Source organism: Akebia trifoliata, chromosome 9 (genome assembly GCF_017979445.1).
Source record: "Akebia trifoliata isolate Shusen 1 chromosome 9, ASM1797944v1, whole genome shotgun sequence".
Classification (NCBI taxonomy): domain Eukaryota; kingdom Viridiplantae; phylum Streptophyta; class Magnoliopsida; order Ranunculales; family Lardizabalaceae; genus Akebia; species Akebia trifoliata.
Window position 1 is genome coordinate 7389287 of NC_141383.1, and position 19554 is coordinate 7408840.

At 35.8% G+C, this 19554-nt stretch overlaps 1 protein-coding gene across 1 annotated transcript; it reads right to left on the bottom strand.

Annotated features, from left to right (window-relative positions):
* Positions 1-1600: 1600 nt before the first annotated feature.
* LOC147394227 (uncharacterized) lies at positions 1601-18069 on the bottom strand. Its single transcript, XM_086453250.1, is given in 9 exon segments — positions 1601-1606; positions 13500-13829; positions 13831-14103; positions 14582-14938; positions 14940-15370; positions 15373-16159; positions 17086-17235; positions 17413-17504; positions 17535-18069. Coding segments are annotated over 9 exon segments (2961 nt in total).
* Positions 18070-19554: the final 1485 nt, after the last annotated feature.

The following is a 19554-nucleotide window of genomic DNA, read 5'->3' on the forward strand; positions in this document are numbered from 1 at the left end:
TATTATTATTATAAAATAATAATTTCTAAAAGGAAAATTTGTTAAATGAAATGTACAATTCAGAGAACCTTATCATAATTATTTTTGAAGCATTAGAATATTTAGTCAAAATAAATAAAATTCAAAATTTTATAAGAAACTCTTTTTATCAAATGAATATTACCATTGAATTCAAAAACATCGAACAACATAGTTTAAACTGTTAACATACTTAAATCCGAGTTTAATATGATAAGTTATGAAAATATTAATTTTATCAAGAAAACTTAGGGTATAAAGTATTGATCAATAGAGAAAAATAAGTGAGGAGTTTAAAAAATCCATACACAATTCAAATTGCTCAAATGTAATAGACATAACAGAGAAAAGAAAAATATATGAAAAAAAATAATATTTAATTATTTTTATATTATTAAAATAATTATTTTATAAAAATTAGGTTTAATTATAATTATTTATATAAAAATGATAGATTTGAAAATTTTGAAATGTTAAAGGGGTAAAATATTATTAAAATAAATATAAATATAAATATAAAATATTATTATATTACATTATATAATATAATATTATAATATATTATAAGTAAAAAATGTGTTAGAAAATATGATATACAACTGTATTCGTTTATATATTAAAATATAAAATATTATACTATTATAAAGTTAAAAACAAACTAATGTTTATTATACCTGTGAGATTGAAATCGAAACAAAGACAAGTGAGTTCAAAAGTGGGTTTGCGCACGTTGCGTTCAATCGAGATTTAAATATGTTTGAGGTGTGAATTAAGATCCGATACTAAAGAAGAAAATATCCATGACTTAGAAATCTATTTAGGCACCAAATTATTTAGTCGAATCACCGAGGAAATTAGCTAGAAAAATCATTTTAATATCGTAGGGACGCATAAAATCTAATTGCAAAGGTATGAAACTTATAATTTCAAATTCGTAATATAATTTTCAATGAAATCTATTTTATTTTAATTCTGATAATTAGTTTCAAATTTATTATGATTTAAATTTAAAATTCATACGTCGAATTGTAGAATAATTCATTTTATATTTTTTCTTTAATATTTAAATATCGTGAAATAAAAATAAATGAATTTAGGTGAATGTAACTAGAAAATCAATTTGTTTAACAAATTGATTTTCATAGAAATTTTCTTAGAATATTAGTTTTAAAAACTGTTAAGACACCCTATTTTGAAATATATTTTCATTGGGTGAGTATCTAAATAAATAAATATATATATATATATATATATATATGAAATATTTAAGTTTAAATTTGAAATCGAGAATGAAAGTCTCGATTGTTTATAATTGAGAATGGTAAGCGAAGGAATGATGAGATTGCCTGAAACAATGAAAACATAAAATTCTCTCACTAATTCCTTACGATAAACTTCAAAATCGGTGTAGAGCAATTTGTTCCATTCTTGTTTGACGATGGTCTCATGAAATCACGTTCTATTGAAGCTGTGATGCCCCGTCAAACGCTAACACAAATCCTAATACCAAATCTCAAGGTAGTAGGTGGCACCTCGAAATTTCAGCATGGGCTCCTCTGTATATGTTAGCGTTCAACGGAACTCAAACCTGAGAAACCAATTTATAACAAAACCTGTATATAAAAATGTAGATACAGGAAAAATAACAGCGGAAAACTAATTACATCTAACATGTAAGTAGATCAGAGTGCAGAAGATTTATCAATATACAGGCTTCCCAAAACACTCTCACTCTAACATAGGCCTAAACTCTCAATCCAAAAACTACATACATCCTGGATGAAACTAACAACACTAAGGGATGTGGCCCTAGTGCTCACCAGGCAATGAACTCTAATCGTCGATCTGATCGACCAGATACTCCTTAATTACTGACTCTACGCCTGCCTCTGTAGCTGCAAGTGCTGAATCTAAAAAAAATAAGAAGGAAAGGGTGAGTAACAATGGTTACCCAGTAAGTCCACAGCCAATTCCTACTAATAACCCTTCCTAAGCATGATCGAATAAAGCATACTGAACATTTTAATACATGCAAGGTTTTACAAGATAAAATACGATCAACTGGTACATATAGCCAGGGATGAGCAACTAAACAGTTTTAAAAATTACACATAACATCAATCATCAGTACTCATTATACATTTTCCATTTTGTGCAAATAATGTTGACAACATTGAAATAATAGACATGTTTTTCAGTTTGCAATTCGAAATATAACGACATATACATAATACAAATGGTGGAGTATTGGAATTAAAGAGTTGGGATTCACGACTGGATCGCTCCCAGTCAGGACATGATATTTCTCAATAACATTGTAGTTCCTGATTTTGTGGCTGGTCGTGTTTACCACGCTTGCGGGACCATTTATCCTGCTCAGGCTAGCCGTTTGACGTGACCGTAAGCAATGGGTTTCTTTTCGATGTGTCAGAACGTTCGACTACTACTAGATTGTTAGTGATCACTGACTAATCATCTTCGTCTATGCCTATCAGGCGTGCATGTGATTCCCAAATGACACTCCACTCGTATACGACCACCTTTACAATACACGTTCACTGGTAAAGATAAGAAAGGAATGAACCCGGATTCCAGTTGTGACTTCACTCTCATACGCGTCCCATACCACGTATGAGTTTGGTGGTCTTTACCGTACATCCCAGGATAGTGCACCCCTCTGGATGATGTGACACACTATCCCTTCAGGCATTCACAAACCTTTTAACAGCTCACAAAATAGTTACATATATGTATAATTTTTCATTTAAAACAAAAGAGAAATTAACAGAACAGGGTTGAGAATGAATATCCAGTTCCTACCATGCAACTGTGGCCACCCGGCCTAAAATAAATAACAGTACTCAGCGCACGCGCTAACATAATCGGAAATAAACATGCAACCTTTTCATTAATAACCTGGATATCCTTTCACCAACCTACACACAACATACAATGTAAAATGCAAACATCATCCCTTGGGTGTGATTCTGACATTTTACCGTTCATTCCATTTTCCCACTATCTCGACATTCTCACTTTTCATCTTTTCAAATCAACCATCCATTTTCAATCTTTCAAAGTCATTCTTTTGGTCTTTCCATTGAAAACCACCAAAGTTTATTCAAAAACAAGGTTCCAGCGATGCTCGGGACCAAAGCTGTTAAAAATAGAGAAAGCTGGTGAAAATTTGGTTAAGTGTCGAAAACTCAAATTTTCAAAGTTCTCGAAATGGAAAACGAATTTTTTGAAATGAAAGTCTCTATCATGAGATTCGACACCATATAGTTTTTGTAATCTAATTCAAAGGAACACGAAAGTTATTTCATTTTGAAAACTTGCCGAAAACGTCAAAAATTACGTTTTGTTCTTGAAACCAAATTTTGGATTTTGATCCCTTGAGATTTGGATCTTAAAACCATTCCCTTTGTTCCGAAATGGGGGGTAAAACCTTAATTTTATTAAAAAACTTAAAGTAAATGCCATTTACTTAAATGTTCTTAATGAAATGAAGGGTGAGAAATAGTGTATGAGGTGTGAGGAGGTCAAGGCAAAAGTCAGAACACTGTTCTGATGAAAACTGTGTCTGTCGGTGGCAGAACCAGGATTCTGTCGGTGGAACCGATAGATTGGTCATCGGTAGATGTCGGTGGGACCGACGGTCCTACCGACAGCATGAAATTTTCTCGCGTTGTTTGGTTTCGTCGGTGGCAGAAGCTTCATTCTGTCGGTGGGACCGACAGAATGCCTTAGGCAGGTGCCGGTGGCACCGACCCTTCCCACCTACAGCCTGAACCTCATTCGCGATTTTTGGGTTTTTCGATCCCTTCTTTGGATCTTTGTTCCGTTCTTCAAATCCCTCAATCCACCCATGAATTCAATATTTAAAACATAGATTAAACACATCAAATCCTTATTTTTAGCATGAATTTTAATTCAAATAAAGATTTCTACGATTTAAAACAAGCAACACATTTTTAACAAAATCCCTAAATGCAAATTTCAGAAATCTAAAGCTACCAATAAGAATTGGAAGTCCCTTACTTGGTTGTGGATGCCAAGGATACAAGCTAGCACTACAAATCAGGGTTGGATGGCTCGAGAGTCGAGGTTGGGCTGACTTGGATGCGAAATGAGCGAGCGTTTGCAAGGTATCCGACAATGACGTTCTCCTTCTCCTCTATAATGAAGTATAGACCTAGCTCCTAACTCGATGAAGCCCTTGGATGGAAGATGTTGAGGTTTACTCGAACTACCCGACTGGTTTTGATGGAGGATGGGAAAAATGAACAAGAATAGGTAAGTAAAGATGGTAAAGTTGTAGCTCTCGACGTGGCCGACAACTTTGTCTTCTTCGTCAAGGTTCAACTCGGCTTCGTTTGCGCACAAACTTGATGGCAATGGGTCGAAACCCTTGGATTGAAAGTGGCTGTCGTTTGGGGTTTCTTAGAGAAGGAGAAAAAATGAAATAAAAGAAAATCAGACTTTTCTTTTATAACACAACTAAGGGCATACTTGTCATTTTCCCTCATTTATAGTTTCGATCATAACTTAATTATTCAGACTCGAAAAGCGACAAACGAATATACCATTTCAAATAATTTTTCGTTGTGGTTCTAATGGTGTGGTCAAATTTTCTTGATTCTCCCTCTAACGAAAATTTTCTATTTTGGGTCCCCCCTAACGCGAAATTCGAGGATTTTATAACTTTTTCCTCCGAACTCGAATTCGAACTAGCTTATAGGCTAATGTATATATTCCGATCCTTTTGAATCTAATGGCGAAGTCGATTTTTCCTTGAAATTAATCATAGTAATATTCGGGTATATTACTCTAAGTCTCTCATACGATATTTCCCTCCAAATCTCACCATTTACTTTCCTCGAGATATGAGTTGAAAATCTGGGGTGTTACAGAAGCCTTGAAAGAAAAGGCCAAAAATACTCCTAAAAAATTGTTCGTTTGAAAGAACTCATGGGCACCACTACAATCAAGAGGGAAAAATGATTGACTGTTAAAAATCTAATGTTGATTGGCGATCAGAAGATTGCGACATAGTGAATACTAAATGCAACGCAGTGAATGTGATGATTCTGCAAACGCAGTAACTATGAGTTCGTCGCAATTTGATGTTGACTATGTTAATCACTTCAGATTTGCACAAACACGGTTGAGGAAGAATATCTACAAAATGGATTCTTGATGGCTATGGTTTTGGATGAATTTGAAAATGGAGATGGAGAAGAAGAGTAAGAGATAAGGGATTATTATTTAATTTTAGGATTGATGAAAATTTTCCAAATTACCCTTGAGTCAAAAAAAATCTTAAATTACTAAGAAAACAATCATAAAATGACATAAACACTAATTAAGTAAATCTTAATTTGCTAAAACAGAATCCTAAAAATCAATAAAAAAAATACTAAAGAAAAATACTAATTCCTAAGGTTTTGGCTGGAAAAGTAGCTACGAGTATCGCTTAACATGATAAGGGATCAGCTCGTCACCTTTTAGCACGTACATCTTGGGTGCATCGGGTATTGAAAGCGCCTTCGATCCGTGGGGTGTGCGGATCCGCTTTTGACTTTCGAGGTTTGGGAGTCGCCACCTAGTATTACGGTCTAGGAATCAAATACTAACTCTAAAAATGCAAATACTACTAATCTAAGAAAGAAAAAAAATGGTCCGGGGATCACGTTACGAGGTTGAAAGGTGTTAGGCACCAACCCCGCCCGGCAAATGTCGGTCTCTACTAATTCTCAAATAAATTACATTGCCAAAAGACCTAAGTAATAAAAAAAATAATAAGAAATAGATATCTTTCTTAAGACAACAGTCTTGTTCTGAAAGCGCCCTCGATCCGCGGGGTGCGCGGATCCGCTTTTGACCCTTGAGGTTTGGGAGTCGCCACCTAGTTATTGTGGTCTAGGAACCAAACTGACTCTAACATGGATAAAAAGAACTAATCTACCATAAAAAATCTGAATTCGGGGATCAAGTTACGGGGTTGGAAGGTGTTAGGCACCAACCCCGCCCGGTCAAAGCCGGTCTCTACTAACTTCCCAAGTAAATTACATTGCTAAAACCTAGATAAAAATAAATATAAAAAAATACATACCTTTCCGATAGCAAGGATTTTCCTCCCTCAAATCTGACAAAAAAAAATTCCTTGTACTGTACTCCCTTGCTTCGTTCTGTCTCCGGATTTGACTTCGGATCTCTTAGATCAAGGTATCTCTTTGTTTCTGAATCTGAACTCTTCAAGTTTGTTGCGGATTTAGGGGTGTTTTTGGAGGGATTTTAGGGGTTTTCTAGACTAAAATTGAAGGGGGATGTTAGGTAAGGAGTTGGGGCTCCAAAACTAGGGTTTATGGGAGGCTAGGGGAGCTTCTAGACCTACTTCTCTTAGGGTTTATGATTTGATACGAAAATAGGGTGTGAGCACCTCTATTTATAGATGTTTTTAGGGGTTGATTTGGATAGAGTTAGTGTTTAATTAGAGTTGTGTTTTAGTTAGACTTATTTTAGGTAGAATTGTGTTTTAATTAATTGTTTTAGGTAGAATTGTGTTTTAATTAAAATTGTTTTAGGTAGAATTGTTTTTAAGTTAGAACTCTATTAGATAGAGTTATTATTTAATTAGAGTTCTATTATGACTTTTGGTCTTATTTGATTGACTTTTAATATTTTGACTTTAGTCTTAATTGATTGACTTTTAATATCTTGACTTCAGTCATGCTTGATTGACTTTAATTTTGACTTCAGTTTTGCTTAATTGACTTTAATACCTTGACTCCAGTCTTGCTTGATTTACTTTTAATTTTTGGAGAACCCCCTTCCATTATTTCTTTAATTCTTTGGACCCCCAAATGGAGGGGTCCTTAAAGAAATATCCCACGAACCCTCAACAATTTTACCGAAAGTCTGATTGATCGATTTTTTAGGTTCAAAATTTTAAATTAATTTCATCAATGTTTCACTTTAATTATTTAATATTTTATTTATTAATTTCGAATTTTTTAATTATGAAAATTGTGAAATTACCGTTTTGCCCCCGGAGAGGACTTTTCACGTTTCAAGTCGGTTTTTAATGTTCTAGGATGTTTTAGAATCGGTTTTTTGTAAGGAATTCAATGAGAATGTTGGTTTGTGTCATTTATAAAAAAATTTATGTGAAATGATTGTGAACTTTATGAGGGGCATTTTAGTAATTTTGTCAAATTCTGTTAAAATTGGTGAAATGATTTATTTGATTCCGATTTTTCATTTTATATGTTCGAATGGGTTTTCCTAAGCGTAGCGTAGGCTCTAACGTTGTTTTGAGATTAGGGGTATTTTGGTAATTTGATCAATTTTTAGTGATTTTTATCGTGAAGCTTCTTTTTGTCTGCAAGATGATGATTTCTATGTTTCTGAGGTCGTATTTTCCTAGCGTAGCGTGATTTCTAAGGTTTTATCAATTCAAGATACCTCATCCGGATTTCTGAAACATATCGGGTAACAAAATAAAGCAATGGAATACACACCCATCATTGGGAATCATTGCGATCGGGTTGACGAGTTGATTAATCAGGTGGATGCAAAAATGGGGTGTCTACATGTTCCCTCAGATCTGATTAAGTAACTCCTTGTACAGTACTCCTTGCTTCATTTTACCTCCGGATTTGATTTCTGATCTCCGAGGTAAGGTATATCTTTCTTAGATCTGGATTCTTCGAATTTTTTTATGGATTTCTTGGTGTTTTTGAAGGGCTTCTAGGTGTTTTTCGAGCTAAAGTTGAGGTATGGGTGTTAGGTAAGGAGTCAGGAGTTCAAAATTAGGATTTATGGGAGGTTAGGGAAGCTTTTTGACCTACTTCTCTTAGGGTTTATTATTTGATACGAAAATAGGGTGTGGAGGCTCCTATTTATAGATTTTTTAAGTGTTTGTATAGATAGAAATAGTGTTTAATTATAATTCTTTTAGTTAGAGTTATATTTTAATTATAATTATTTTAGGTAGAGTTATATTTTAGTTAAAACTTTATTAAATAGAGTTATTATTTAATTCGGATTGTTAAATAAAATTATTATTTAATTAGAATTCTATTAGGATTTTAACTTTTGATCTTATTTGATTGACTTTAAGATTTTGACTTTAGTCTTACTTGGTTGACTTTTAATATCTTGACTTTAGTCTTACTTAATTGACTTTAATTTGGACTTTAGTCTTACTTGATTGACTTTAATATCTTGACTTTAGTCTTACATGATTGACTTTAATTTTTTGGAGAACCCCCCTCTATTATATCTTTAATTCTTTGGACCCCTAAATGGAGGGGTCCTTGAATAAATATCTTGACAACCATCAACAATTTTACCTGAGAGCCTGATTGATCGATTTTTTTGGTTCAAATTTTTAAATTAATTTTACTAATTTTTCATTTTAATTATTTAATGTTTTATTTATTAATTTCAAAATTTTTAATTAAAAAATTGTAAAATTATCGTTTTGCCCTCTGAGAGAATTTTTTGTATTTCAAGTCGATTTTTTATGTTCTAGGATGTTTTAGAATCGATTTTTCAAAGGAATTCAATGGAAATATTGGTTGTGTCATTTATGAAATTTTTGTGTGGAATGGTCATGAACTTTATGAGGGGCATTTTCATAATTTTATCGAATTCTATAAAAATTGGCGAAATGATTTATTTGGTTTCGATTTGTTGTTTTATGTGTTTGAATGGGTTTTCCTAAGCGTCACGTAGGCTCTAGGGATATTTTAAGGTTAGGAGAATTTTGGTAATTTGGTTATTTTTAGTGATTTTTATCGTGAAGCTTATTTTTATCTGAAAAATGATGATTTCTAAACTTTTAGGGTTATATTTTTCTATCGTAGCGCGGTTTCTACAGTTTTGTCAGTTCGAGATACCTCATCCGAATTTCTGAAACATATCTAGTAACAAAATAAAGCATTGAAATAAACATCCATCATTGGGAACCGTTGCGACCGGGTTGACGAGTTGATTAATCAGGCGGATGCAAAAATAGGGAGTCTACATATGCCCTTCTTTGGCAGAGGGTTGAAATAGACTAGATAACAAATCTATTTTGGTAGATAGTGCGATATCTGAATGCCAAAGCTAGTGACAGTTCATTTTGTAGTCTGATTTAGCAATTCGTCGGGACGTTCGAATCCTTGTGGGTAAACTCTCCTTGAACAAGTTTGTCAGGTCCTCGAGTTTGAACTCTCACTGACGATATCAGATCTTCTTCTTGACTAATGCAAAAGTGCATGTGTGTGCAATGGTGTGATGCTTACTGAGTAAAAATGTGTCAGGTCCTAGAGAAGAGATCTTCTCTCACTGACAATAATGATTCAAAATTGAAATGTGCTTATGCAACGAAAGCAATCATGGCGAGGTTGAATAATGAGGTAATTGGAGTCATAACATTGTAGGAACTTCATTAAATCCTATTTGAAATTCTTTTTTAGAGTTCGAAAAAGTTTGAGTCTCGTTTATCGGACTCGATCCTATTGTAGTCACGCTTCTCAGGCTAAGAAACTTAAATAATCCTGTTAATTCATTTTATAATTCAAACAAAGTTGGAGTCTCGTTTCTCGGACTTTGACTAAGGTTTACAGGAACTTTAAACAATCCTATTAAAATTGAAGTCTCGTTTCTCGGACTCGAACTAAGGTTTATAGGCACTTCAAAAAACATATTCATTCTATGATTCAAAAAGTTGGAGTCTCGCTTCTCGGACTTGAACCTAGGTTTGTAGGCACTTCAAAAAACCTACTCATTCTATGATTCAAAAAGTTGGAGTCTCGTTTCTCGGACTCGAACTTAGGTTTGTAGGTACTTCAAAAAGCCTACTCATTCTATGATTCAAAAAGTTGGAATCCCGTTTCTCGGACTCGAACTTAGGTTTGTAGGCACTTCAAAAAACCTACTCATTTTATGGTTCAAAAAGTTGGAGTCTTATTTCTCAGTCTCGAACTTAGGTTTATAGGCACTTCAAAAAGTGTACTCATTCTATGATTCAAAAAGTTGGAGTCTCGTTTCTCGGACTCAAACTTAAGTTTGTAGGCACTTCAAAAAACCTACTCATTTTATAATTCAAAAAATTGGAGTCTCATTTCTATGACTCGCACTTACTAAGCCATGTTTCTTGGACTTAGATTTATAGGAACTTAAACAATCCTATTAATTTATTCTATGATTCAAAATCGAGCTCAAAGTTTGAAAGATCGGGCCTTTATTAACTTATCATGCATCTAGATTCATAATTATCATTGGACTTCATCGAATTTTTAAGTAAGATTTTCATTTTTATCATGTGATTAGGAACAAAACTTTGGAATTAAATGACTTTCAAAAATGCCCCTAGTTTCAAGGTTGGCTTTAATTGGAACTTGACTACAAGACTGATGGAATAGATTACGCTTGAAAAATATGAACTTTAATGTATGACAGATAGAAGAACTGACATTCCCTTAAATTTAAGATTCTTAAGATTATCATATGTGCAATAAAGGATTGATCATTTTCTTTTGAATTTCTTTTGAAAAATACTTAAGTTGGACTTAAAAAAATTCTTGATAAATATTAGAATAGAAAATCTTTCTCTTCAAAGTGGTTAATGATTCTACATTTTTCATTAGCGAACACTTGAACAAGTAAACATACTTTTGAAGATCCTACAATGTTCAAGATCTGATTTTTTCGACTTGAACATTGTCTTCGTTGGATGTAAGCTCTTGGCTGAAAAACGAATGTTGTGGCTTGAATGGTTCTGCATTTTCTAGTTTCTATACAAGCTTCCTTATGAATTTTTCTTCTTGATGGGACATTTCCTCCCATTTGATAATGCCCAAATTTTTTACTTAGGTTGCCTTTCCAGGTTTTCAACCTAGCGGATTTTTCTTTTCTTCTTCTAACGATGCCTGATGAGACTATCATTGTTCTTCTCACCGGAGTTAATAATAATCTTAATTTTACCTTACTTGTGGGGCAAGTAGGGGATCGAACCCAAGAGAAAGGAGGAATAGAGCTAAGCTAAGAAGATAAAATTCAAATTAACTAAAAGGAATTAAAACTGTTTTTCTTTGTATTTTTGAACTTATAAGAAGATGTAAAATTGCTAGAAAATAAACTAAAGTAAATGAAATTAAAAACAAGTAAACTTATGAATTAAAACACCATTGGAGGTGGATCTACCTAAAACATGTTAATGAGCAATTTCTAGTCTCTAGCCTTTTTATAACTCAATCATAAGGGCTTGGTGTTAGCTCCTTAGATCGGAAAGTTTTGCAATTAAAATGAAATAAAGGAACAAAAACAAAGTAGAATTTCTTGAGAACTTCTTACTACAAATTATCTAATTTAAGCATACTTTATCTTGATCTAATCTAAGCATAAAGTATCTATATTAAGAATAAAATGTGCAAGAAACTTAAAGAGAATTCATAAGCATTTTAAATAAAAGAAAGGCATAAAATTAGAAATAACACAAGAACTTGCTCTAGGCTTTTCCACTCTCCAATGGAGGGGAACTTAGCCTAATGTCATTGCAAGAGAGGGAAGACAAGAGATGAAAGAACTTTTCTTCATTTCATGGAGAAAATTACAACTTCTTCTTCTTCTACTTCTTACAAGACTAGTTAACCAAAAGAAAATAACTAGAAAATGAAAATACAAAAAATAAGAGAATAGGCAAAGAGCCTTAGATTAAAGGAGTCTTGGATAAGAGAACCAAGATGGGACCCTTTCTCTAGAAATGAAGGCTCTATTTATAGAGAAAAATGTGTGTAGAAGAGTCTAAAAGTAGCCTCCACTTTTCTTTGCACAAAAAGACAAAAGAGGAGAATATGAGTTAAGGATTAGGGCATTCCAAAGTGTTAGGGCATTCCAAAGTGGGCCCAAATGCTTTTGCCTTGAGATTTTGATTCCAAATTGTTGATTTTCTGCACAAGAAACACACGTAATTAGATTTATCTAGTAAATGAATTTATTTATATATAATTAAGCCTAATTAACATGCAACGTGGTGGTTTGAGGCTTATCATGATTATTATCTTAATATAGAGAAATAGGTACAAAAATCAAGATAAATATCCAGAAAATGTGCGTATAATTGAGTGTTTGGAGACACTCATCACACCCCAAACTTACCTTTTTCTAGTCCCTAGAAAATAAAACTGCCACTTTCGCAGGCACCTCGACTGCATTTAGCGAATGCAGCAAGCCCTTGAACCGCTAGGTTACCCCTAGTGGACGAGTTTGACTCGTGAGGGTTTGCAGAAAATATACCCACAAAATTTGAAAACAACTTTGAAGTAAAAATAGTCAAAATCAAAACTTATATTGAAAAGCACAAGTCTTTTTATTTTATTTTGTCAATCAATTAGAAGTACTGCTTGGTATAGAGTCCCAACCCTTATTTCTCTACGACAAAACTTAGACTTAAATTGACCTTTGAGCGATAGTGATTCTAACTTAGAAATTTAAGAGATTCGATTTCTCAAAATGAGAGTTTCAACCTTCTAACTACTCAAGAATAACTGGAGTAACTTAGGGTTTAATTCTAAACTTAGCATCCTGTCTGGGGTAGTGAGAAGTGTGGATATTCACTTTAATACCTCTAAGGGGCTTTATCTGTGATATTCCAGTATACTCACATTTTTACACTTGATGGCTTTCACCCTACTAAAACTTTACATAAACTTTTGGATCTTTAACTTTTTCTCTTTTTTTTTTTTATTTTTATTTTTTTATTTTTCTATACTCTTCACTATTTTTCTAAGAAAAGTAGGCAGCCCTTTTCAAGGTACCCAGTCTAATTCAATGGTTGCTGTACAAGGTGTATACAATCCAGTTCTGTTTTTCTTCTAATCAACCAACCAATTGAACAAGGAAGTCAAAGTTCATCAAACCTAGTTTTTCCTTAAACTCTAGGTAGAAAGAAGGTAACAAGCTCTTTTAATACAATCTAGACTCTTGGTAACCTTATTAGAAGTGACTATAAACCAAAAGATAACTTTGCTCTAATTTTTGCCTAAGAGAAACATAAATGGGGACTCCAGATCATAGCTTCCAATGAAAGACTGATTAAATATTTTCACTAAGTGCTTAAAAGATACAAGCTAAGACTTTGAGAAAAATACAACAAAGTTGCCAACCAAATATTTTTCAATTTTTTTTTTTTTTTTTTTTAAAAGAAGAAGAAAATAATAAGTGGAAATCCAACCCATACACCCCCAAACTTAAACATTATATTGTCCTCAATATTTCAACAAATACATGCAAAGGTAAAATTGAAATTGACAAAATGAAATGAAGTGGGTTAGATAGCACCTGAGAAAGACCTTATAGTCCTGTTGATATTTAACACAATGTCCCTTGAAGTGCATGGATTGCCTCCCAGAAGCGCTAAGTTTAACGTCTTTAGCTAGACGAAAACATAGTTAATTTTGATAGACGGGATCATCGAGAAAAAGAACTTCCTCCTGCGGAACATACTCGAGAAACGGTTTGAGACGTTGGCCATTCACTTTGAAAGTGGATCCGTCCTTAGGATTAAGGACTTCAACAGCACCATGGGGGTAAACTGTTTGGATAATATATGGGCCAGTCCATCGAGACTTAAGTTTTCCAGGAAAAAGGTGGAGTCTATTATCATACAACAAAACTTTTTGATTAGGAATGAAATTCCTCCTAAGAATGTGCCTATCGTGAAAGAATTTGGTACGCTCTTTGTACCTTTTGGCACAATCATACGAGTCATTTCTAATCTCTTCTAACTCGTCTAGTTGTAACTTTCGCTTCTCACCGCGCTTTATCAAAATCAAAGTTGAGGCGTTTGATCGCCCAATATGCACGATGTTCTAGTTCTACAGGGAGATGGCAGGCCTTGCCAAAAACTAACCGGTAGGGAGACATCCCTATGGGTGTCTTGAATGCAGTCCTATAGGCCCAGAGTGAATCACTCAATCTCAAAGACCAATCTTTCCTTGAAGGATTGACTGTTTTTTCTAAGATAGTCTTTATTTCCCTGTTAGAAATCTCCACTTGTCCACTTGTTTGTGGGTGGTAAGGTGTGGCAACCTTATGCGTTATGAGGTATTTCTTCATCAACGCAGCAAAGATCTTGTTGCAAAAATGCGAGCCACCATCACTTATGATAGCTCGCGGAGTACCAAATCTTGAAAAAATCGTCTCCTTGATGAATTTTATCACAACCTTGTGATCGTTAGTTCTACATGCCACAGCTTCGACCCATTTTGACACATAGTCAACGGCAACTAGGATGTATTGATAACCCTGGGAGATAGGAAAAGGTCCCATGAAGTCTATACCCCACACGTCAAAAATTTCGATGATCAGTATAGGATTTTGAGGCATTTCATTTCTCTTAGAGATTTTTCCTAATCTTTGACATCTATCACAAGATTTGCTAAACTCGTGGGCATCACGAAAAATACTAGGCCAGAAAAAAACCGCATTGTAAGATTTTCATGGCGGTCTTCTTACCACTGAAGTGCCCTCCGCAGGCATGATTATGGCAAAACTCTAGGATACTGACTTGCTCATAGGTTGAAATACAACGTCTAATGATTTGATCGGGACAATACTTAAATAAGTATGGTTCATCCCAGAAATACCATTTTGTTTTTGACAGAAGACGAAGTTTCTCTTGACTAGTCATTTTGACTGGGAATTGACCTGTAACTAGGTAGTTGACAATGTCCGCATACCATGGAGCATTGGCTTGAGAGATTTGCATAAGTTGCTCATCAGGAAAGGATTCAGAGATGGGTAAGGATTCCTCGGATGGCTTGTTAACTATCCTAGACAAGTGATCAGCTACGACATTTTCTGCCCCTTTTTTGTCTCGGATCTCGAGATCAAACTCTTGTAGAAGTAGAATCCAACGGATTATACCTTGCTTTAGCATCTTTCTTTGATAGAAGGTACTTCAATGCTGCGTGGTCTGTGTAGATCACGACTTTAGATCCTATGAGGTAGGGGCGGAATTTTTCAATGGCATAGACCACTGCTAGCATTTCCTTCTCTGTTGTAGAGTAATTAAGCTGAGCATCGTTTAGGGTTTTACTAGCATATTGGATAACATGAGGTTGTTTTTCAATTCGCTGACCCAAAACAGCGCCTATTGCATAATCTGAAGCGTCGCACATAACTTCGAATGGAATGCTCCAGTTTGGAGGTTGAATAATGGGTGCCGAGGTTAACTCGGACTTGAGCTTGTTGAACGCAGAGAGACATGACTCTGAAAAGTCGAAAGGAACATCCTTTCCCAATAGCTCACATAAAGGCTTCGAGATTTTCTCGAAATCTTTAATGAATCTACGAAAAAACCCGCATGGCCTAGGAATGACCTAATTTCTTTGACCGTTCTAGGAGGTGGTAATTTTTCAATTAGACCTACCTTTGCCTTATCTACCTCAATCCCTTTAGAAGAAACAATGTGCCCTAACACAATCCCCGATGTTACCATGAAATAGTATTTTTCCCAATTGAGGACTAGATTGACCTCTTTGCAACGTTGAAGGACCAAAGTCAAGTAATCGAGACATTCCTCAAAACTTGGTCCGAAAATTGAAAAATCGTCCATGAACACTTCGAGATATCTTTCTAGCATGTCGGAAAATATACTCATCATGCACCGTTGAAAAGTAGCGGGTGCATTGCATAATCCAAAAGGCATGCGACGATACGCGAAAGTTCCAAAGGGACAGGTGAACGTTGTTTTCTCTTGATCGATTGGAGCAACAGGTATCTGGTTGTACCCGGAATAACCATCTAAGAAGCAATAGTAAGAATGTCCTGCCAGACGCTCTAACATTTGATCAATGAAAGGTGAGGGGAAATGATCCTTAGGAGTCATCGAGTTGAGTTTCCTATAGTCAATACACACTCTCCATCCATTTTGGACTCGAGTGGGGATTAATTCATTGTCTTGGTTCACTACCACAGTGATACCAGATTTCTTAGGAACTACTTGTATAGGACTCACCCAACGACTGTCAGAGATAGGATAGATAATACCCGCATCTAGCAATTTCATCACTTCCATCCGAACCACGTCTTTCATGACAGGATTTAGTCGTCTCTGAGGTTCTAAGGAAGGTTTAGCAAAATCCTCTAAACGAATGTGGTGCATCACCACAGATGGACTAATCCCTTGATGTCAGCTATGCTCCAACCAATAGCTTCTTGATGTTCCCTTAATACTCCTAACAACTTTCCCTCTTGGACTTCATTGAGGTGAGAGGAAATGATCACAGGCAAGATTTGATTCTTGCCAAGAAATGCATATCTCAAGGTCTCTAGAAGAGACTTGAGTTCCAATTTTGGAGGCTCGACATGAGAAGGAACAAGATTGGATGTGCGTACAGGAAGACTTTCAGCTTTTGCGTGCCACCGCACAGAATCTAAGAGTGGAACGGATTCAAGCAAAGCATTGACTTCGCTTATAGACTCTTCTACGTCCAAGTCAAGGCCAAAGTGAGCCAAACATTTCGTTAGGGGATCAGAGTACCCTAATTCTTGATACGTTTGATTGACTAGCGTATCTATCATGTTCACTTCCTCCATACCATCATTTACATCAATTCCTTGGAAATTGTGGAAGACGTTCAGTTTCACTTTCATATCCCCAAATGCTAAAGTCATAATTCCGTTTCTACAACGAATGACTGCGTCAGACGTGGCTAAGAATGGACGTCCTAAGATGATAGGAATATGACTGTTCGAATTGATGACTGGCTCTGTGTCTAAGACAACAAAGTCAACAGGAAAATAGAAATCTTTGACTTTAACTATCACGTCCTCAACTATACCCTTTGGAATTTTTATGGACCTATCAGCTAGACTCAACGTGATATCTGTGGGTTTCAAAACCCCCAAACCTAATTGTTTATAAACCGAGTATGGTAAAAGGTTCACACTGGCCCCTAAGTCTAAGAGACATTTTTCGACCACTTGATTTCCAATATGAATAGAAATTGTCGGACATCCAGGATCCTTAAATTTTGGTGCAATCGTTTGTTGGATGAGTGACGAAGCTTGGGCTGCCATAATAGCTTCCCGAGGGAATGGTGTTTTCCTTTTAGCTGTGGTCAAATCCTTTAAGAATTTCGCATAAGAAGGTATCTGCTTAATGGCATCTAGGAATGGGATATTGATATGCACATTTTGGAAGACTTCTAAGACACCCTCAAACTGCTTACCCTTTTTAGAATCTCTAAGGCGATGGGGAAATGGAGCTTTTGGAATTGGCAAAATGATAGGAGGATTTTCCAAATCTTTCTTCTTCTTTGTAGGAGACTCTATGGCTTCTTTTTGAACTTTGTCCTTTTCTAAGACCTTTTCTCCTGTTTCAATAGGTTGGACCTTGTTGTCTACCTTCTTTCCTGAACGCAAGGTGTGGATAGCTTGGACTGAGTCTTGTGGAGCTCCAGAATGGCTTCCTACTTCGTATTGACCTTTTGATCCGTTTGGAATCAAAGGTTGACCTCTAGGATTAGGGATAGTCTGACTAGGAAATTGACCTTTCTCTCTCCCACTCAAGGAAAGAGCTAACTGCCCCAACTGAACTTCCATCTTAGCTATGGATTGTGCAGTGACCTGGTTAATCTGAGTTTGATTTTGATGGGTTTGCTGTTGAGTTTGGATGAACTGCTGTTGCTGCCTCATCAACTCGGCAATCATAGATTTTAAAGACGACTGTTGTTGGGCAGGCTGCTGGTAATTGGTCATGGGATCTGGTATGATGGCTCTGCAATCGGTAGATTGTTGGGGTTGATAAGGGACTTGAGGAACAATAGCTTGGTTTGTGGAAGAACCAGATTGCCTAGGAAAACTCCTATTGTAACCTGACGGACCACTAGATTGAATAGGTTCATTCTGTCTGTATGAGAAATTAGGATGGAACCTATTATCTGGGTGATACGTTTGGCTAAAAGAGTTTGGAGTTGGCTTCCTAAAAGTACTATAGCCATTAATCGCATTTGCTTGTTCAGCTTTGATTTGAGGCAAGGTGGACAACATCACCAAATGGTCGTTGCCGTCGCATATGACACACAAAGAACTCGGTTCGACAGTCACTTGCGAAATTGTACGAGGGTCTAGGTGAGGTTTGGATGCTGAGATGGCAAAGGCATCTAACTTCTTCGTGAGATTATTCATCCCACTTACTAGACTACACATGACATTTTTGAGATCAGGGTCTGCCTTCATCTCATACATGCCTGTCTTTTACCGGATCGTCTCTATCAAATTCTTCTTGGTTAGTGCTCCAATTTTGAGCACTCTCAGCTAACTCTACGAGGAAATCATACGCTTGGTTGGGAGTCTGGTTCATGAACTGACCCTTATGCATTGACTCAACTAAGGTACGTTGATTTATTGTTAATCCTCTATAAAAACTTTGCACCAACTGTGCTTTGTCAATGCCATGGTGTGGGCATTTGACCAATAAATCATTGAATCTTTCCCAAGTTTGGGAAAATTCATCATCAGGACGGGCTCTAAAATTTCTAATAGAGTCCTTCATTTTCTCAGTTTTGGCCACGGGGTAGAATTTGGCCATAAATTTCTTGGATAGAACATCCCAGGTAGATATGGAATTGGGTGTTAAGGAGTTCAACCATGCAGCTGCGTGGTCTTCCAAGGATAACGGGAACAGAATAAGCTTGATATACTCTCCTCATCTAGATTCTGATTTCTAAAAGTTTGACATATAGTCAAGAATCGATTAAGATGGGTGTAAGGTTGTTCACGCTCTAAACCGTGGAACTTAGGGAGCATATTGATGGTGGCAGCCCTAATTTAAACTGAGGTGCATTGTTCAATGGTAAAACAATGCATGTGGGAGGAGATGCGGAAGCTGGAGCGAAGAGCTCATTGAGAGTTCGCTCTCGATCACCCATCATAACTACTGATGGTGTCTTGCGTATCCTACTGATGGTACGTTCGATCTCAGGATCAAATGGTTCTAACACGTTATTTTGTGAACGTCTACCAAGCATACAAATCACACAGTCGATCAAACAATCACGAAAAGAAAAGACTGGACCTAGATAGGTTGCCTAAAGCTAGACAGCTCCTAACTGGGTAGAAATAGCGCAACTAGCCTTCCAACTCGGTTCTATGAAATCAAGTTTGAATCATTCGGATCTCCAGATCGGAGGAGGCGCATAATGCATAAGCAAGAGCACGCTTAAATACCTTCCTTTCTTGAATAGACTGAGTCTATCCCCTCAAAGGGCAAGATCTTACTAGATACAAAAATGACCAAGAAGCGCAATTGGCACAACTTGAAGCGAAATTTCTCCTATTGAGCTCGTGGGCCCTATAGTCAAGTCTAATTGATTTTAATTAATTTGATTGGATGACTAGTGAATTGATTATCCTAATTAGAGCAAGGAATTGGTAATGACTTCCAATCCTTATCTTATCATGCCATCCCTAGGAGAGGGGTGCTCTTTACTACCTAATTAACTATTCCAAGTGTGTGCAAATTGGAAAAATAAC